Source organism: Ranitomeya variabilis, chromosome 3 (genome assembly GCF_051348905.1).
Source record: "Ranitomeya variabilis isolate aRanVar5 chromosome 3, aRanVar5.hap1, whole genome shotgun sequence".
Classification (NCBI taxonomy): Eukaryota; Metazoa; Chordata; class Amphibia; order Anura; family Dendrobatidae; genus Ranitomeya; species Ranitomeya variabilis.
In genome coordinates this window covers 453,136,163-453,158,717 of record NC_135234.1, presented here as the reverse complement: position 1 = coordinate 453,158,717, position 22,555 = coordinate 453,136,163, and the positions used below count along the sequence as shown (strand labels likewise).

At 44.4% G+C, this 22,555-nt stretch overlaps 1 protein-coding gene across 1 annotated transcript in view; it reads right to left on the bottom strand.

Annotated features, from left to right (window-relative positions):
* Positions 1-19,839, bottom strand: part of LANCL3 (LanC like family member 3) — a 60,059-nt gene extending 40,220 nt beyond the window's left edge. Inside the window, exon 1 of the mRNA XM_077299657.1 lies at positions 19,275-19,839. Coding sequence (XP_077155772.1) covers positions 19,275-19,805 — 531 coding nt within the window. The 5' untranslated portion in view covers positions 19,806-19,839. The remainder of the gene's footprint in view (positions 1-19,274) is intronic.
* Positions 19,840-22,555: the final 2,716 nt, after the last annotated feature.

The following is a 22,555-nucleotide window of genomic DNA, read 5'->3' as shown; positions in this document are numbered from 1 at the left end:
GAACCTATCCAAACACACTAGAAGTAGCCGGTGAACGTGCCTAAAAATCCTAGACGTCTCGAGCCAGCCTGAGGAACTAACTACCCCTAGAGAGAAAGAAAGACCTCTCTTGCCTCCAGAGAAATAATCCCCAAAGATATAGAAGCCCCCAACAGATAATAACGGTGAGGTAAGAGGAAGGCACATACACAGGGGTGAAAGCAGATTCAGCAAATGAGGCCCACTAATACTAGATAGCAGAAAATAGAAAAGAGAATCTATGCGGTCAGTAAAAAAACCCTTACAAAATATCCACTCTGAGATTTCAAGAACCCCCACACCAACTAACGGTGTGGGGGGAGAAACTCAGTCCCCTAGAGCAACCAGCAAGCAAGGAAATCACATTTTAGCGAGCTGGACAAAAAAACATAATGAACACTGATAATCAAAAAAATGATCAAACAAAAACTTAGCTTGTCTTGGAGAGACTGGGAGCAAGGTAGACACAAGGAATCTGAAGAGCACTGCATACATTGATAGCAGGCAAGGAACTGAGTCTCCAGGTGAGCTAAATAGGAAACCAACCAAGGATAACGAACCAGCTGATGCAGCCAACCTGCAGAAAGACAACACTACACAGTACCGCTTGTGACCACTAGAGGGAGCCCAAAAATAGAATTCACAACAGGACACTAACCTGTATGACAGGTGGCTCGAGACCTTTCACAGGGTCTCTATCACGACCCAGGCCCTATACGCCACTGTGTCTTCAGGTGTTAGGGCGGGCAAGTGACCTGTAGTTCAGTTGTCCTGCCAGTTTCTGCTGTGAGTCTTAGAGCCCCTCACAACCTCGGTTTTCCGGCCACCGATGTCTGCGCTCTTTCAAGAGGTAGCTAAATTGCAGCTATTCTCCTCTGGTCTTAAATTCGCCTTTGCCTCTTTTTTCTTTCAGTCTCTTTATCAGTTGCTCTGTTTTGTCTTTTCTTCCCAGGAGCTGCACAGCTCCAGCTTTCCTTCCTCACACGTCGCTCTCCTCTCACCAACTAACTCTTCCTAACTGCCTAGCAACAGCCTAGCAACTGACTCCTCCTTCTGACCAGAGAGAGCAGCTCCTCTGAAGTCAGGTGTAGAGCTCACCCCTCTGGCCTGAAGTCAGAATGGTGTTGTATGTGCTGATTACCTGATAAATGGATCTTTCCCTGCTTCAAAGAGGAAAGCAATGCCACTGTAACAACCAGTTACCTGGGGTGTTACACTTGCACCCACTGTGAAATTTGGTGGAGGATCGTGATGATCTGGGAATGCTTCAGCAAGGCTGGAATTGGGCAGGTTAATTTTTGTGAAGGATGTATGAATCAAGCCGCATACAAGGTTATCCTGGAAAATTAGTTGATTCTTTCTGCTCAGGCAATGTTCCCTGTTGTGAACTATATTTGTTGGCTCCCTCTTGTGGTCACTAGCGGTATGGCACTTGGATTATCCTTCCCCAGGTTGGTACCCACCTGGTTCGTTAGGCCTTGGGTGTTCCTATTTAGACTTCCTGGAAACTCAGTCTAGTGCCTGGAATCGATGTAATCAGTCTATGTCTGTTTTCCTCCTGACTCCTGGTCCCTGAGTTTTGCAAGATAAGCTAAGTTCTGCTTTCTTATTTTTGTCCTTTTGCATTTGCTCTTATTTTGTTCCAGCTTGTTCAAAATGTGATTTCTGTTTTTGCTGGAAGCTCTAGGGGGCTGATATTCTCCCCCCACACAGTTAGTCGGTGCGGGGGTTCTTGGATCTTCAGCGTGGATATTTTTATAGGGTTTTTTGCTGACCGCATAAGTCCTCTTCCTATTTTCTGCTATTAATTAGTGGGCCTCTCTTTGCTAAATCTAGTTCATTCTTACGTTTGTCTTTTCTTCTTACCTCACCGTTATTATTTGTTGGGGGCTTGTATAATTACTTTGGGGTCTTTTCTCTGGAGGCAAGTGAGGTCTTATTTTCTCTGAAAGGGTTAGTTAGTTCTCCGGCTGGTGCGAGACATCTAGAATCAACGTAGGTACGTTCCCCGGCTACTTCTAGTTGTTGTGCCAGGATCAGATATGCGGTCAGCCAAGTTACCACTTCCCTATGAGCTGGTTTTTGTGTTTGCGGACTTAGCTGGAACTCCTGAGATCCTCTACCACTAGGATCATAACAGTTCCCCAACTCTGAGGACTGTTTTTACCAGCAGGACAATGTGCCATGCCACACAGCTAGGTCAATCAAGGTGTGGATGAAGGACCACCACATCAAATCCCTGTCATTGCCAGCCCAATCTCCAGACCTGAACCCCATTGAAAACCTCTGGAATGTAATCAAGAGGAAGATGGATAGTCACAAGCCATCAAACAAAGAACTGCTTAAATTTTTGTACCAAGAGTGGCATAAGGTCACCCAAAAGCAGTGTGAAAGACTGGTGGAAAGCATGCCAAGACGCATGAAAGCTGTGATTAAAAATCATGGTTATTCTACAAAATACTGTTTCTGAACTTTTCCTGAGTATAGTATTGTTGTTTCTAAATGATTATGAACTTGTTTTCTTTGCATTATTTGAGGTCTGAAAGCACTAGTTTTTTATTTTAATTTTGACCATTTCTCCTTTTCAGAAAAAAAAATACAAAATTTATTGCTTGGAACTTCGAAGACATTTTGTCAGAAGTTTATATAAAAAAAAATTACATTTTGCTCAAAAATACACAGTGTTCCAAATTATTATACAAATTGGATTTAAGGGTCAAAGATTTAATTGTTTTGTTTTTCAAATAAACTCATGGATAGTATTGTGTCTCAGGGCTCAATGAATCACTGAAATCAATGTTAAACACATGTGATACATAGTTTTCCAAGTGATTCTAATTAAAGGAAAACTACTTAAAAATGATGTTCCACAATATTAAGCAGGTCACAGTTTTCAAATAACATGGGAAAGAAAAAGAATCTCTTTGCTGCCGAAAAGCATCAAATAGTTAGATATTTCCCGAAAGCTTAGCGTGATCATCGTAATGTTAAGATTTGTGGCTGAATCTGACCACAGATGTGTTCGTGCTGATAAAGGCATAATGAGGAAGGTTTCTGCCAGGCAAGTTCATTGGATTAAGAGAGCAGCTGCTAAAAAGCTATCACAAACCAGCAAACAGATATTTGAAGCTGCTGGTGCCTCTGGAGTTCCTTGAACCTCAAGGTGAAGGATCCTTCAAAGGCTTGCTTTGGTTCATAAACCTACTATTCGGCCATCCCTAAACAGTGTCCACAAGCAGAAACGGTTGCAGTGGGCCCAGACATACATGAAGACTAATTTTCAAACAGTCTTCTTTACTGATGAGTGTCGAGCAACCCTAGATGGTCCAGATGAATGGAGTAGTGGATGGTTGGTGGATGGCCACCATGTCCCAACAAGGCTGTGACGTCAGCAAGGAGGTGGAGGAGTCATGTTTTGGGGAAACAGCTGGTAGGGGCCCTTTAAGGTTCCTGAAGGTGTGAAAATCACCTCTGCAAAGTATATAGAGGTCTGACTGACAACTTTCTTCCATGGTATAAAAAGCAGAAATGTGACTTCAGGAGTAAAATCATCTTCATGCATGACAATGCACCATCTCATGCTGCAAAGAATACCTCTGAGTCATTGGCTGCTATGGGAATAAAAGGAGATAAACTCATGGTGTGGCCACCATCTTCCCCTGACCTCAACCCTATAGAGAACCTTTAGAGGATCATCAAGCAAAAGATCTATGAGGGTGGGAGGCAGTTCACATCAAAACAGCAGCTCTGGGAGGCTATTCTGACTTCATGCAAAGAAATACAAGCAGAAACTCTCCAAAAACTCACAAGTTCAATGGATGCAAGAATTGTGAAGGTGATATCAAAGAAGGGTTCCTATGTTAACATGTAACTTAGACTGTTAGGATGTTTTGGCATTAAATAGCTTTTTTGTTCAGTGAATGTGACCTAATGCTGCAAATTCTACAAATGAGCATTTTCAGTTCTTTAAAACATATCAAATGTTTAGAAATTATACTGTGCCTAATAATTTGGAACAGTGCATTTTGAGTTTTTATTCATTTTGGAGATTATACTGTTATCATTGGGAGGTTTCTTCAATAAAATTCAATGTATACTCTAACGGGTGATGACTTATTAGACTGACTGTCATTTCCACTGACCATTTAGGAAAATCCGAGAAAAATATCATTTGCACAATAATTTGGAACATGGTGTATACCTATAAAGAGAAACATCAAAGTGAAAATTTTGCAGTGGGCTCTTAATTTTTGCCAGAGCTGTATATTGCACAGTACAACATCTGTCCTGTTGTCCTATGAGAAAATAAAAATAAATATTGAAAAAACATTTAAATGGATTATCCCAAGTAATCCCCTATTCCGAGAACTTACCAATCGCTGGGGGGTCCGACCGCTGGGAACTGGAGCTCTGAAGAGCACCATGTAAGTGGAGCTGTAGTCAATCATGCGCACTGCGGCGCCATTTACTTGGCTACTCAAATAACTCCTTTAAAATATTAATTCAATAAACACGTTTATCTAAAAGAAAAAAAGCACACATACAATTGTGCTCAAAAGGTTACATACCCAGGCAGAATTTTTGCTTTCTTGGTCTTTTTTCCAGAAAATATCAATGATAATACCAAAACTTTTTCTTCACTCATGGTTAGTGGTTGGGTGAAGCCATTTATTGTCAATCTACTGTGTTTTCTCTTTTTAAATCATAATGACAACCCAAAACATCCAAATGACCCTGATCAAAAGTTCACACACCCTGGTGATTTTGCACAGAAATTGACACAAATGGGTTTGAATGACTTCTAAATATGACATCCTCACCTGTGACCTGTTTGCTTCTAATCAGTGTGGGTGCATAAAAGCTGAGTTTCTGGGATACAGACAGACTCTTGCATCATTCATCCAGCCACTGACATTTCTGGATTAGTTATGGGGAAAGCAAAAGAATTGTCAACGGATCTACGGGAAAAGGTAGTTGAACTGTACAAAACAGGAAAGGGATACAAAAAGAGATCCAATGAATTGATAATGCCATTCAGCAGCGTTCAAACTGTGATTAACAAATGGAAAACCAGGGGCTCTGTAAAAACAAAACCACAGTCAGGTAGACCAACAAAAACTGCCAGGAAAATTGTTCGGGATGCCAAGAAAAACCCACAAATAACATTAGCTGAAATACTGGATTCTCTGAAAACTAGCGGTGTGGCTGTTTCAAGATGCACAATAAGGAGGCACTTGAAGAAAAATGGGCTGCTTATTTGAGGCACCTGAAGAAAGCCATTACTGTGCAAATGCCACAAAGTATCTCGCCTACAATATGCAAAACAGCACAGAGACAAGCCTCAAAGCTTCTGGAACAAGGTAATTTGGAGTGCTGAGACCAAAATTGAACTTTTTGGCCACAACCATAAACGTTACATTTTGAGAGAGGTCAACAAGGCCTATGATGAAAGGAACACCATTCCTACTGGAAAGCATGGAGGTGGATCGCTGATGTTTTGGGGATGAGAGAGCTACAAAGGCACAGGAATCTTGGTCAAAGCTGAAGGAAAGATAAATGCAGCATCAAATACTGGAGGCAAATTTGCACTCATCAGCCCTGAAGCTATGCATGGGACGTACTTAGATATTCCAACATGACAACAATCCAAAACACATGGCCAAGTCGACCTGTCATTGGCTACAGCAAAACAAAGTGAAGGTTCTGGAGTGGCCATCTCAGTCTCCTGACCTCAATATCATTGAGCCACTCTGGCCAATCTCAAGTGTGCAGTTCATGATAGACAGCCCAGGAATTTACAGGAACTGGAGGCTTTTTGCCAAGAAGAGTAGGCAGCATTACCATCTGAGAAAATAAAGAACCTCATCCACAACTACTACAAAAGACTTCAAGCTATCATTGATATTAGAGGGGGCAATACACGGTATTAAAGGGCCACTGTCACCCCCTCCAGCCATTATAAACTAAAAGAGCCACCTTGTGCAGCAGTAATGCTGCATTCTAACAAGGTGGCTCTTTTAGTTTTTGGTGCATGTATTCCCAAAATAAAGCGTTTTATAACGTTTCCAAAATACCTGTCTTTCGCCAGAGAGCCAGGTCCTCACCCCCCTGCTTGAAACGCCACACTGCCGTCACTCAAATCTTCAGGGGCGCCGCCCCCTCCGTGCTGTTTTCGCATGAAATCCGGCGCCTGCGCTGTGTAGTACTGTCTGGTGCAGGCGCAGTGAGCTCTGGCTGTCTTACGTCACAGCCAGGCTTGCAGACTGCGCCTGTGCGGCCAGTGCGGCCACCCACCTTGTGAATCCCAGCCCCGCAGTGTGTTATGCATTATGCAGAGTGCGGGGCTGGGATTCACAAGCAGGGCGGCCGCACAGGCGCAGTCTGCAAGCCTGGCTGTGACGTCAGACGGCCAGAGCTCACTGCGCCTGCACCAGACAGTACTACACAGCGCAGGCGCCGGATTTCATGCGAAAACAGCACGGAGGGGGCGGCGCCCCTGAAGATTTTCGCATGAAATCCGGCGCCTGCGCTGTGTAGTACTGTCTGGTGCAGGCGCAGTGAGCTCTGGCCGTCTGACGTCACAGCCAGGCTTGCAGACTGCGCCTGTGCGGCCGCCCTGCTTGTGAATCCCAGCCCCGCACTCTGCATAATGCATAACACACTGCGGGGCTGGGATTCACAAGGTGGGTGGCCGCACTGGCCGCACAGGCGCAGTCTGCAAGCCTGGCTGTGACGTAAGACAGCCAGAGCTCACTGCGCCTGCACCAGACAGTACTACACAGCGCAGGCGCCGGATTTCATGCGAAAACAGCGCGGAGGGGGTGGCGCCCGGCACCCCTGAAGATTTGAGTGATGGCAGTGTGGCGTTTCAAGCAGGGGGGTGAGGACCTGCCTCCCTGGCGAAAGACAGGTATTTTGGAGAAGTTATAAAACGCTTTATTTTGGGAATACATGCACCAAAAACTAAAAGAGCCACCTTGTTAGAATGCAGCATTACTGCTGCACAAGGTGGCTCTTTTAGTTTATAACGGCTGGAGGGGGTGACAGTGGCCCTTTAAGGAATGGGGTATGTGAACTCTTGATCAGGGTCATTTGGATGGTTGGGTTGTCTTTATGTTTTAAAAAGAGAAAACACAGTAGTTTAACAATAAATGGCTTCACCCAACCACTAAACATGAGTGAAGAAAATGTTTTGGCGTTATCATTCATATTCTCTGAAAAAAAGGCCAAGAAAGCAAAAATTCTGCCGGGGTAAACTTTTGAGCACAACTGTATATTATGTGGGCTGGTGGGGTATATGTGGCAGAGATGCTTTTTTGTCCCAGTCAGGCCAGAACTTTTCCTGGCAGTCCCTTCCAGCCACCCTTTGACGGTGAAACGTTTCTGACCAAGAGAGGGTTGGCGTCTCCCTGCGAGTCACTGGTTAGGGGAAGCGTTCTGGAGATTTCCCACCATAGTGCCAAATCTCTCCACCAACTACACTAGATGATACGCACTTCAGGGATCATCATGGCTGACCCAACGCTGCAGATTACTGGGAAGGCCCCAGGAAAAAAGGTTGATGACCACTCGCTCCATGATCTATGTAGGCGTCCAGACATCGGGTTCCAGCCATTTATTTACCAGATGAAACAAAATAAACACTTGGGACCGGGAAGATCTGTCTAACCGGTATTCTCAGGCTCGGACCCATCTAGCCCGCACGTGACTGTAACCCCTAGGCGAGCAATAATCTCAGCTTTTTGTTTTGCATAGTCTTGCTCACTATGGTCATGATAGGCTTTTTGAGACCCTCCTATAAAGTAGGGTGCAAGTACATCCACCCTTTGAGCCCCCCGTTTAAAGATGGTGAGGAATGTCTTCAAGTCATCATCTGGAGTCATTTTTTAAAGGACCGTTGTACCACCTCCCTGGCACCCCACAACACAAAGCCCTAGTTAGCCTTGCCTTGAAGCGCACCACAACTACCTCTTTCAGCAATGCCATAGGCTCCAGAATTAGGCAGGTGGTCAGCTTCTGGGCATAGCATTGCTGCTGCAAGGCTCACTCCTGGACCAGAGTTTTAAAGACTTCCTCCATAGTTTGGGCTTGTGACTGCTTCGTATTGAACCGGACACTCCCCAAACAGCAGAGTAGATGAATCTTTGAGAGCCCAATCTCTCCCCTCAAATGCTTCTCCCGTTTCTTCGAGTCTTTGTGAACCCGCAGATTCACAGAAACAGTAACCCTCACTGCCCAGTGAAGCCTTTGTCACGCTGTTGCCCTTAGCCACCTGCGATTCTCCATCATATTGTAATGCACTAGGGCGTTGTAGGGCATCATGGCAGTGACATAGGCAGCACAGTCTACAGCTCTCAAAAATTAAGAGACCACTGCAAAATTTTCAGTTTGTCGGATTTTTCTCTTTAGAGGTATATTTTTGAGTAAAATGTAAATTGCTCTTTCATTCTATAAACTACTGACAACATGTCTCCGAAGTTCCAAACAATAAATTTTGTATTTATTTTCTGAAAATGAGAAATGGTCAAAATAACAAAAAAAATGCATTGCTTGCAGACCTCAAACAATGGAGACAAAAACAAGTTCCTAATAATTTAGAATCAACAATATTAATGTTTTAACTCAGGAAGGGTTCAGAAATCAATATTTTGTGGAATAACCATGATTTTTAATCACAGCTTTCATGTGTCGTGGCATGCTTTCCACCAGTCTTTCACACTGCTTTTGGGTGACCTTATGCCACTCCTGGTACAAAAATGTAAGCAGTTCTTTGTTTGATGGCTTGTGACTATCCATCTTCCTCTTGATTGCATTCCAGAGGTTTTCAATGGGGTTCAGGTCTGGAGATTGGGCTGGCAATGACAGGGATTTGATGTGGTGGTCCTTCATCCACACCTTGATTGACCTAGCTGTGTGGCATGGCGCATTGTCCTGCTGGAAAAAACAGTCCTCAGAGTTGGGGCACATTGCCTGAGCAGAAAGAATCAACTGATTTTCCAGGATAACCTTGTATGCGGCTTGATTCATACGTCCTTTGCAAAAATGAACCTGCCCAATTCCAGCCTTGCTGACGCATCCCCAGATCATCACCGATCCTCCACCAAAATTCACAGTGAGTGCAAGACACTGTGGCTTATACGCCTCTCCAGGTCTACGTCTAACCATTCATTAGACAACCAGGTGTTGGGCAAAGCTGAAATTTAGACTCATCAGAGAAGATTACCTTACTCCAGTCCTCTATGGTCCAATCATTATGGTCTTTGGCAAACTTCAGCCTGGCTCTCCTTTGCTTCTCAATGATGAAAGGCTTTTTTCTAGCTTTACATGATTTGAGTCCTGCCTCTAGGAGCCTGTTATGAACTGTTCTTGCCATGCACTTCACCCCCGCTGCCATTTGCCAATCCTTATGTAGGTCACCTATCATCCTGCGGTTGCTGAGTGATATTCGAATAAGATGACGGTCATCCCGGTCAGTGGAGAGTCGTTTTTGCCCACCACTTGTCCTATTGCAAGAGGATTGTGAACACACGCCACAGCAGTGTTTTTTATACTTTCCTTCATTAAATAATATTTGGTACAGGTGATCACCTAATCAGAAGCACATTAAGTAGAATGAGGTGTAGTCTGGTTGGAATTCAACTGACACTGGAATGGAATGGCTGTCAGACATGCAGAGAAGCTGATTTTTATAAAACTGTGCAGTGGTCTCTCAATTTTTGCCAGAGCTGTATATAAGGAAAACATGGGGCTTAATTTTCAGTCCAAAGTTAACAAACAGTAAAGAAACAAAAAAAACAAAGACTTGCCCAGCTACACACCATACCGCTGTCTCACGCTACCAGGGGTGTATGCGGGCTTGGCTCTACAGCAACTCAGCATTTAGCACATTTACCTGCTGTGCATGTCCTTCTCAGAACCACCCTATATCAGTCCACAGACTCACAGGCTGAAGATTTTCCTTCAGCCTTTTTTGTGTCTCTAATGATACGACCTCTCTCAGCTGAAGTGGCTAAGCCTCTAGCAAAACCCGTACTAGAGCGGGAGTGGGAGTGATGAGTCCCACCACTAAATCCTCCTCATCACTCCAATGAAACCCGCCCTCGAACTATCACAAAGGTGCTGCACCAACAAGTACTACCCGATTTTAAAATCTTGCCCAGCTTAACTTTCTGGTAGAGATATACACTCCGCCAGTATCTTCCCTGTCGGACGCCTACAATGGGTACAGCGAAAACCATACATACTGTGTCTTCACAACCAATGGGAGGATGACCTCTACTAATCAAATTATTGATACATGTTATATTGGAAAAATAGTGACTTTCTGGCTACAATCCAAAATGTATAAAATCTACATTAGAAAACGATAAGAGCAAGAACCAGGCAGTTATAACACAGGAGTAAATGAAAGGCAGCCATTATATAAATACCTTTCCTCCTAGAAATATCTTCCTATGTCATCACGGCCAAAGGTAATTAGTTAAAAGCTTTTTAAGTGACATATAAACAATTTAAGTGCTATGAAGTAATCTTTGTGATTAAATAATCAATCTAAAGATGTCTACAAAACATTACAAGCTATTGATTTACAGACGGGCACCAATTACTGTATAAGGATTTCTGTTGGGGGGCCCTGACTGTTCCTAAACATATTGCACATTTCACTATTAACCTACAGTAATAGAATGTTTTATCTTTTTGTGATTCTACATTATTCGCATGTGTAGTAATGTTAACCAGTTTAAAACAAAACCATTTAACTCTGTTCGTCACAAGGCACATTTTTTGTTTTCTTTCGTACAAGCAGATTAAAGAGCTATAAAAAAAAATCTCATTCGGATAGTCAAATAAATTTAGCATCTTTCTTTTAGTGATCCATGGGGCTTCATTTTTATGTCACTGTCATATTCATTATTTCTTTTTTTTCCCTAATATCGAGGGAGATATAAGTGGGAAAATAAGGGAAACAATGACCAAACAAGACCACTAAAATGTTAAAATTTGGTCCCTATTCTGGAACAAATATTTTCATATATTGGACAAGTTTTTTTTTTGTTTGTTTTTTTTTACAGGGGCAGGACTAATTACATCGATTTGGATTGATAGTGATCTTTTTTTTTTATAATTACGTATTTTGCCCCCATAAGGTCATAAAAAACCTTTGGAGGCATTTAAACCTTTTTATTCTCCCCTTATTTCTCCTGTATCTGGGGCTGGTATATTAGCCCTAGTTACAGCAGGAATGGAACCTCCTCCTACATAGCAGAGCTATCCGAGTCTCCTACCACATAGCAGCACCTGCTTCTTCCCTTTCGCTGTCAGCGCTTCCTACTACTGTGCACACAGAACTTCTTTAGAGATGTGTATGTAATAAACCATCTGACCCTTCTCTATAAGGACTAACTGTTTCTGACAGTTGGATCCACCCTTCCGCATGTATATGATCATGTGTAGCTGTGCTCCTATACTGTGATGTTTTAGAATGGACGTTTAAAGTGTATTGACGGTCTGGAAGTAGTTAAAGGGAACCTGTCACCCCAACATCGAAGATGAGCTAAGCCCACTGGCATCAGGGGCTTATCTACAGCATTCTGGAATGCTGTAGATAAGCCCCCGATGTATCCTGAAAGATGAGAAAAAGAGGTTAGATTAGGGTATGTGTCCACGGGCCAGTTTACATCCGGATTAGCTGCGGATTGAACGCTGCATACAACCGCAGCGTTGAACCCGCAGCGTCCAGATGTTACAGCATGGTGGAGGGGATTGTATGAAATCCTATCTCCACTATGGGTGCGAACACGCACTCAGCGGCCCTGCGTTTACGGACATGCGGCACATCTTTTTAGAACGCATGTCTGTTTACCTTGCAGCGACGCTCCGTCACTGCAAGGTAAATCACAGGGCCCTATGTATGGGGTGCGGAGATTCCGGATGTGTGCAATCAGCGACAGGCTTAGTCCGGCCGCGAATTGGCCCCTCCCTACTCCCCTCAAGTCAGTGCCAGTGTGTCGCCCCATCCCGGACCAACTTTGTTAAAAATAATAAAAATATAAAAAATCATTATATACTCACCTTCCATCGCCTCCGCAGCTTCCCCACTCCTCTCGCGAGACCACTAAGTCATCTGGGTAATTTCGCAATGCATCACTGGGAACGACTGCTGCCGGCCGCATCGCGAGGAGCGGGACAGCTTCGGTGGACGACGGGATGTGAGTATATAACTATTTTTTATTTCAATTCTTTTTTTCACAGGGATATGGTGCCCACACTGCTGTATACTACGTGGGCTGTTATATACTGCGTGGACTGTGCTATATACTACATGGCCTGTGTTATATACTACGTGGGCTGTGCAATATACTATGTGGCTGCTATATACTACGTGGCTGCTATATATTACGTGGCTGCTATATACACTATGTTCCAAATTATTATGCAAATTACATTTTTATCAGATTTTCCTAAATGGTCAGTGCAAATGACAGTCAGTCTAATAAAAGTCATCACCCGTTAGAGTATACATCGAATTTTATTGAAAAAAACTCCCAATGATAACAGTATAATCTCCAAAATGAATAAAAACTCAAAATGCACTGTTCCAAATTATTATGCACAGTAGAATTTCTAAACATTTGATATGTTTTAAAGAACTGAAAATGCTCATTTGTGGAATTTGCAGCATTAGGAGGTCACATTCACTGAACAAAAAAGCTATTTAACGCCAAAACATCCCAACAGGCCAAGTTACATGTTAACATAGGACCCTTCTTTGATGTCACCTTCACAATTCTTGCATCCTTTGAACTTGTGAGTTTTTGGAGAGTTTCTGCTTGTATTTCTTTACATGAAGTCAGAATAGCCTCCCAGAGCTGCTGTTTTGGTGTGAACTGCCTCCCACCCTCATAGATCTTTTGCTTGATGATCCTCTAAACGTTCTCTATAGGGTTGCGGTCAGGGGAAGATGGTGGCCACACCATGAGTTTATCTCCTTTTATGCCCATAGCAGCCAATGACTCAGAGGTATTCTTTGCAGCATGAGATGGGGCATTGTCAGGATGAAGATGATTTTGCTCCTGAAGGCACGTTTCTGCTTTTTAGACCATAGAAGAAAGTTGTCAGTCAAAAACTCTATATACTTTGCAGAGGTAATTTTCACACCTTCAGGAACCTTAAAGGGCCCTACCAGCTGTTTCCCATGATTCCGGCCCAAAACATGACTCCTCCACCTCCTCGCTGACGTTGCAGCCTTGTTGGGACATGGTGGCCATCCACCAACCATCCACTACTCCATCCATCTGGACCATCCAGGGTTGCTCAACACTTATCAGTAAACAAGACTGTTTGGAAATTAGTCTTCATGTATGTGTGGGCCCAATAAAACCATTTCTGCTTGTGAACACTGTTTAAGGGTGGCCGAATAGTAGGTTTATGCACCACAGCAAGCCTTTGAAGGAGCCTACACCTTGAGGTTCGAGGGACTCCAGAGGCACCAGCAGCTTCAAATATCTGTTTGCTGCTTTGTAATGGCTTTTTAGCAGCTGCTCTCTTAATTCGATGAACTTGCCTGCCAGAAATCTTCCTCATTATGCCTTTATCAGCACAAACACATTTGTGCTCAGATACAGCCACAAATCTCTTAACAGTACGATGATCACGCTTATGTTTTTGGAAAATTTCTAATGTTTTCATCCCTTCACCAAGGCATTGCACTATTTGATGCTTTTCAGCAGCAGAGAGATCCTTTTTCTTTCCCATGTTACTTGAAAACTGTGACCTGCTTAATAATGTGGAACATCATTTTTAAGTAGTTTTCCTTTAATTAGAATCACCTGGAAAACCAATTATCACATGTGTTTAAGATTGATTTCAGTGATCCATTGAGCCCCGAGACACAATACCATCCACGAGTTTATTTGAAAAACAAAACAATTAAATCTTTATGACACTTAAATCCAATTTGCATAATAATTTGGAACACAGTGTACTACGTGACTGTCTGTGTTATATACTACGTGGCTGCTATATATTACGTGGCTGTGCTATATACTACGTGGGCTGTGTTGTTATATACTATATCACTGTGTTATATACGTGGCTGTGCTATATACTATGTGGCTGCTATATACTACGTGACTGCTATATACTACGTGGCTGTGCTATATACTACGTGTACTGTGTTATATATTACATCGCTGTGCTATATACGTGGTTGTGCTATATACTACGTGGCTGCTATATATTACGTGGCTGCTATATACTATGTGACTGCTATATACTACGTGGGCTGTGTTATATACTGCGTGGGCTGTTATATACTGCGTGGGCTGTGCTATATACTACATGGCTGTTATTTACTACGTAGCTATGCTATATACTACGTGCCTGTGCTGTATACTATGTGGCTGTGTTATATACTGCGTGGGCTGTGCTATATACCACATGCCTATGCTATATACTACGTGGCTGGGCTATATACTATGTGGCTGCTATATACTACAGGCTGTGTTATATGCTATGTGGGCTGTGAGACTCTTTCGCCTGGGGCCCTCTAAATCCTGCAGCTGGCCCTGGTTTCACAATCAGCGACAGGCGCAGTCCGGCCACGAATCGGCGCAGGATTTGAACCACGCTTGGCTAATTGGTTGCGCCCAGCCGGCCGAATCCTGTGTATTCATTGCATTATTCTGAAATCTTCATAAATAAACTACATGCCCATTCTAGAATACCCGATGCGTTAGAATCGGGCTACCATCTTATATATATATATATATATATATATATATATTATATATATATATATATATATATATATATATATATATACACACATATATATATTATATTCACCTGCATATATACATTTTTTACCCTATATAGATAGGTATCCATGTATATAAACATTAAATACAGTGCAGGAAACAGTATCTGCTGTATAATTGTCCAAGGGTTACTTCTGTCTGTCTGTCACGGATATTCATTGGTCGCGGCCTCTGTCTGTCATGGAATCCAAGTCACTGATTGATCTATGCAGCTACCTGTCATGGCTGCCGCGACCAATCAGCGACAGCCACAGTCCGATTAGTCCCTCCCTACTCCCCTGCAGTCACTGCCCGGCGCCCGCTCCTTACTCCCCGCAGTCAGCGCTCACACAGGGGTAATGCCGGCAGTAATGGACCACGTTATGCCATGGGTAACTCACACCGTTACCGCCGCTATTAACCCTGTGTGACCAAGTTTTTACTATTGATGCTGCCTATGCAGCGTCAATTGTAAAAACATCTCATGGTAAAAATAATTTAAAAAAATAAAAAATCATTATATACTCACCTTTCCCGCTCCTCGCGACACTCCAGGCAGGTTCCAGTGGAAGGATGGTCTGCGAGAAGGACCTGCCATGACGTCACGGTCATGTGACCGCGACATCATCGCAGGTCTTGCGCGCCTGCGCGAGAAGGACCTGCCGTGACGTCACGGTCATGTGACCGCGACACGGTCATGTGACCGCGACGTCATCACAGGTCCTGCGCGTCTGCGCGAGAAGCAGGCAACAGAACTACAAGGGTACCATCGGAAGGTGAGTATATGTTTATTTTTTATTTTTTAACCTGTCACATACGTGGCTGGGCAATATACTACGTCGCTGTACAATATACTACGTGACTGGCCAATATACTACGTGGCTCTGTGCTGTATACTACGTCACTGGGCAATATACTACGTGGCTGTGTTATATACTACGTGGCTGGGCTATATACTACGTGGGCTGTGCAATATACAACGTGGGCTGTGCAATATACCGTACTACGTGTACATGCATATTCTAGAATACCCGATACGTTAGAATCGGGCCACCATCTAGTAATACTATATTCGCTTATGGTATGTAATAAGAGATGCTGCAACACCAAAGAGAACATATTCTTATTTAATATGCTAGTGCCTATTTCTAGAATATGAATGTATGTTCACGCGACATTTTTTCTTGGCAGTTTTGGAATAGATTTGCTCCAAATGATGCCTGAAAGGTCACTGATAAATTACTTGACAGAATCTTCATATTCATTTCTAAGGTAAACTGACATTGCATTCAGACAAACAGGCTTTTTAGGTTCCTATATTCAGGCTTTTGAGCTTTTAATGGCTTTAAGTTTCTTAACTATGTGCCCACGATCCGGAAATAGCAGCGCTTTGGACACACTGCATATTCACTGCGTCCTAAGCGCTGCTGTCTTTTGAACACAGGTGAATCCGCATGTGATCACTGAACAATTTGGATTTACCATGCCCAATACATTGTATGCGTGAAATTTCTGCTGTGCAGACTAGCGTCTCCGAAAGAGAAATTGACATGCTGCGGTCTTGAAAGATGTGCCGCATGTCCGTCTCTGTGGGTGATCCACGGGCGTCTGTGGACACATAGTGGGCATGGGATTTCTAGAAATCCCATCCACTATGCTGTAACATCTGAACGCTGCAGGTTTTACGCTGCATAAATATGGCAGCGTCAAACCCGTAGCAATTTCTGATTGTGGGCACATACCCTAAAACACCAAGCACTTAAAAGTGAGCTGACCATTCTTTAGGTGTTTTCAGCTAAGAAGCAGCTCCATACTTTACAATAGAACTCAATGAGAAGGTAAAAGGATACGTCGGAATCACTTTGTAAGCATTTTTGCCTCAAAGAAGCTAGCGTTTTATTCATTGCTTAATGTACAGTATTTAAAAAATAAAAATTTGAAAATCATTGCACCCCTGAAAAATGCTCAAAGCACCACTCCAGATGTTTTTTTATTGCACTGCTAGACTGGTGCTTTAAATATAATTCCCCTGCCTCATACTCACTTGCCGCCTCCATCATTTTCCAGCATCGCTCATGTCTGTCTCCGGTGAAAAGTGACCTGCCGGCAGCTCCAGTGTTTCATGGAGCGGTGCAGAGGCCTTGTTCTGGCTCTCGCAGACTTGTATTGACAGCTTGTGACGTAGCATCTGGCCTTCTAAGGCCGGCGTCACACTGGCGTTTTAAACGGCCGAGTGCAATGCGATAAAAAAATCGCATTGCACTCGGACCAATGTTAACATATGGGGCAGCTCCCAGCAGCCGACTTTTTGTCGGCCGTTTTCTTCAGTCCGAGACAATCGCAGCATGCTGCGATTGTCTCGGACCGAGGAATACTCTGGGCTCACTCACGCCCATATAAGCCTATGGGGGCGAGTGAGACAGCGCACACCACTCGGATATCATCCGAGTGATGTGCATTATAAGCGGACCCCACCAATGGAGGAGATGGAGAAATTCTTTTCTCCGCCTCCTCTGCAGCTGTGCTCCGATCCTCCCTGTGCGAGAGAATCGGAGCACAGACGCCTGACACTCGGCTCCTGCTCTGCTGCGAGCAGGAGCCGAGTGTCATTAGCATATCGCATCCGATGATCTCGCATCGGATGCAATATGCTAGTGTGACGCTGGCCTAACAGCGGTAGCTGCACCCACAAGTTTGCGCAGCGGGACCAGAGCGATGTTGAAAAATGATGAAGACACTGGAAGGTACGTAGATGATTAGGGGCAGGGGACTTGCATTTAAAGCGCCACTCCAGCAATGGAAAAAAAATGCCAAAGTGGTGCTTAAAAAGTGGCAGAAAAAAATATTCATTTAACTGAAGGGAACTTGCTGGTAGTTTCCACCTGCCCAGACCACGAGCACCATAAAATTCAGATGACCTCCCTCATTGCAGACAGTCATCTTCTGAAATGATGAGGTTAATAAACAAGTGTGGCACAAAGAGAAGAGTTAAGTCCTGTAAGTAAGGAGGAAGATGCTTGTCAATCAAGATGAGCCAGGGTGGAGAAGCTGAAGCTGCGCAGATCCATCTCCTTGTCCATGGCTCCTCATACTAATGATGCTTCCGCTAACGTGCAGCAGTGTTTCCTAATACGTAATTTTCTGTAATAAGGGAGCGCAGGGAACACAGGTGATTGGGACTATATAAGAGCCGCGCCATAGATTCTCTAGCACAAGTAAGGGTTGCCTTAATGGCACAGTACTTGGCGCTGGAATAAAGGCATTTCCCAATCATGTGATACCAATGGTAGCATCAGTAGAAAAAGAGACGGACGTTTCACAGTAGATTGCGCTGCTGTGTAGAGGAAGCAGTCCAGAGTGGGATAGTAATTTCATAGTTTTTATTTTTACGCCTTTTGTGTTCACACCGAGCTCTTTTACAAGAACGTAGACGGATCCTGATGGAATGATAGGACAGCTCCTCACTATCAGATCCAAAGCGTTCAGCTGTTATTAGTAGAGATGAGTGAATTTGATGGGTCAGGGCTTATTCGGTACACGCTACAGCGATCAAATTCGCTCATCTCTAGTTATTAGCTCTGACTGGATGTAGGCATGGAGCTGATCTGCACGACTCAGCAGCGCCCCCTAAACACAGCTGTACAACGTGTACATCTGCTGGTGACAGCTGATCGGTGGGAGAGCCAGGTATGATGAGACCACCCATCTGATACTGGTGACCATGGTGGAGAACAATGTTATGGGCACAGATAACAGCCTGCACCAGGGGCAGATGTGCATCATGACCGTCTCTATACAGGAGGTCGGGTCTACAGAAACTGAAAAATAAAGTAACATCAATAAAAGCATCAGACACTGACAGGGTCCGAACATTCAGCCATACTATCCTCCACTAGGAACGCCGGACCTCTGATACATATATATACTGTAAATACATAATGTCCAATGTATAAAGCGCACCCTCCCTCCTGACACCATCGGGGCTTGTTCACGCCACGGTATTTTTGGTGCGAGTGCTATGTGTTAGAAGAACAGACCGCACTCGGACCAATGTTGTCCAATGGGACAGGGCAGAGGAAGGATTTTTTTCACTGACCAAATCTACATGTGAAGAAACCAGCAGCGTGCCCTCGTATATTCCGAGAATCGAAAATTGGCTTGACACGAAGTTGGCTGCCATTACAATGTGTATGGGGACATGCCCGACCCTCCGTTCTCCAGCTGCCACTGTATGGGCAGGTCGGGGGGCTAGGGGCGAGCCTACAGATGGCACCTACAATCACTACTCATCCTCTGTGGGCACCGCAGCCTGGCACTAGGGCATCACCACCTTTACTTGCCCATGTGTAACACTCGGTGGCATCTTGTGTGACCTTCACAGTAACCCTGCCCACAATGGTGGATGAGCCCAGCTCACCTGGTGGGCAGGCTGGCACCACCTGCAGGGCATCCTCTTACCTCCATGCCCAGCTTCTGCTTCAGCACCAGCGCGGCGCACAGGTACCCGCTCCTGCCCACGAACAGCTCGTCCGAGCCGCACTCCAGGAAGCCGGGCGGCACACACAAGTCGCCCAGCGCCCGGAACTTGCCCAGCGCCTGGGAGAAGTCCGCCCGTCCCTGCGCCCGGTAGATGAGAGCGGCGGCGGCGTACACCCCGGCGCCACCCAGCAGGAAGGAGGCGCGGGTCTCCCGGTCCTGCTCCCGGTCATAGTGCAGCACACACGCCTCGATGATGGAGCCCGCACGGTGCAGGTAGCTGTCCCGGTGGGCACTGAACAGTGGGCACTGGGAGACGTGGTACAGCATGTATGCCACCCCGGCCAGCCCCCCGTACAGCCCGCCTTCCTCGCCGCCTTGTGCCGGTAGCTTCCCCAGGATGCGCTCCACCGTCCTGAGGACGAGCGGTGCCCCCAGCTCCGTGCTCTGCCCCGGCACCAGGCTGCCCTTGTAGTCAGAGAAGCGGTTGGTGAAGCAGCGCTTGTTCTCCATCTGTGCCCGCACTGGCTGGTGGCAGAGCTGTCAGTGTGTGACGGACTGACGGTACATACCGGAGCGGGGCGGGCTGCCACACGGGAGGCGGAGGGAGATCGTGCGCACAGCACATGTGACCGGTCCTCCGGTGCTGTGTGCATGCAGGGGGTCTCTGAGGAGCCCACCCTGGCCAACAGAAGTGTCATGTCACCGCAGCACTGTACACCAGTCATATGCCCGCTGCAGGCAATCCCCGTCATTGCTGAGGACAGTGATTGGCTGCAGTGGTCACGTAAATTATATATGGCAGGTAAGTGCAGCTTTTCATTTTAAGTTCATAAATCAGTAGCACACATATTATAAAGTTACTTATTTTCATATCTTATCAACTGTTCTCTCCTATCTCAGTAATGGGACAAATCTATTCAATAAAGACAGATTTTTGCCCATGAGACCTGATAATTTTGGGAATGATCAGTCCAGGAGAAGAAAGAAGCAGATTTCCTCTGATATAATAGAAAGACTCTTATTTTCACTTGTAATATTGATTTATGGAGGGGGGTAACATTGACACAACGGTTATTCTTTAGCTGGTCTGCAATGATTATTTCTTTATAACAATTCACACTTTATAAGAACCTTGAAAAACTGATGGAGACCCCACCTGTATATGAAGACTGCCCAACTATCGCCCAACTGTTGAGGTCAGGCGTGGTCGACCTCCACACAAAATATTGAGGCTCCATCTTTAGAAACCCAATCTGCCTTTTTTAGCGCTACCACCAGATGTTATCAGCTTCAAATATGAGCACTATGCACAAAAAGAAATGCACGCACTTACTCCCCTTTCCATGGTATCAGTTCAGTTATTAGGGTATGTCCACACGTAGATTTGACCTCTGCGGATTTTTCCACAGCCGCAGGTAAAAGGCACTGCGTTTTACCTGCGGATTTACCACGGTTTTTATGCGGATTTTGTGCGGATTACACCTGCGGTTTTACACCTGCAGATTCCTAAGTGAGGAATCTGCACAAAGAATTGACATGCTGCGGAAAATACCGAGGGAAACGCAGCGGTTTACATTCCGCAGCATGTCAATTCTTTGCGGATTGAGTTTTCCATAGGTTTACATTGTACTGTAAACGCATGGAAAGCTGCTGCGGGCCCGCAACGTGTGCACATAGCCTTAATGGTTGGTTGAGGAATGCACTTAAGGCATACAAATCATCAAGATCCGCTGCCAGCAGCTCACTTTGGCATCACTGCAGCGAGAAATGTCCGCTCTATCAAAGCATAAAGTAAATCAATCCGATCAGTAGATGGTGCAATGATTAAAAAAAAGCAAAACTCCATAATTATGTTTTTTTTAGGTCGCCACAACATTGCAATAAAATGAAATAACAGGCGGTCAAAACATCGTATCTACCCCAAATTGTATCAATAAAAACGTCAGATCGGCAAGCAAAAAATAAGCCCTGACCCAGCCCCCAGATCCCGAAAAATGGAGACACAACGAACCTTGGAAAATGACGACTTTTTTTTTCTTACAAACACTGAATTTTTTTCTCACCACTTAAATAAAAAAGAACCTAGAAATGTTTGGTGTCTACAAACTCATAATGACCTGGAGAATCATAATGGCAGGTCAGTTGTAGCATTGAGTCAACATGGTAAATCAAATAAAAAAAAAATAAATGTGGGATTGCACTTTTTCTGCAGCTTCAGGGCACTTGAATTTTTTCCTGTTTTGCAGTACAATGTATGTTAAAACCAGTGGTGTCACTCAAAAAGTACAACTCGTACCCCAAAAAACAAGCCCTCACTAGGCCATATTGACAGAAAAATAAAAAAGTTATGGCTCTGAGAAAAAGGGGAGCAATAACGAAAACGCAAAAAACAAAAATCGCAAGGTGCTGAAGGGGTTAAGATAATAAGTGATACATATCTTCTTATCAGAATTATGGGCTGAGCACAGCTCTGGACTACAATAAAATGGCGCCCAACTCCTCCCAAATCTGAGAAATGGACAGCCCATGGGACGCGCCCAGGTCACTGCTGAGGCAGCCATAGTGTGGAAGATGCAGTCAGACACCGACACCAGTCTCCTATGCCCAGGGGCTACCGTATATGCAGTGTGTAAGTGTCATGCTCAGACACACATCAACAAATAACAATGGCATCCCCCAGTGGTTGCAGAAAAATAGTAAATACATGTTAAAACAGGGCATGCCATTTTGTATCACAATTGGATATACAGAGTGGGCCATTTATATGGATCCATATAAAATTAAATGGCAATGGTTGGTGATGTCAACTTCCTGTTTGTGGTGCATTAGTATATGGGAGGGGGAAACTTTTCAAGATGGGTGGTGACCATGCGGCCATTTTGAAGTCGGCCATCTTGGATCCAACTTTATTTTTTCCGATGGGAAGAGGGTCATGTGACACATCAAATTTATTGAGAATTTCACAAGAAAAACAATGGTGTGCTTGGTTTTAATGTAACTTTATTCTTTTATGAGTTATTTACAAGTTTATGACCACTTATAAAATGTAGTCAAAGTGCTGCCCATTGTGTTGGATTGTCAATGCAACCCTCTTCTCCCACGCTTGACACACTGATAGCAACACCGCAGAAGAAACGCTAGCACAGGCTTCCAGTATCCGTTGATTCAGATGCTGGAGTCATCTTAAGGCAATTGTCTATGCTGTGAAGATACGAGATGTGCAGCATCTGAAACAATGGATATTGGAAGCCTGTGCTAGT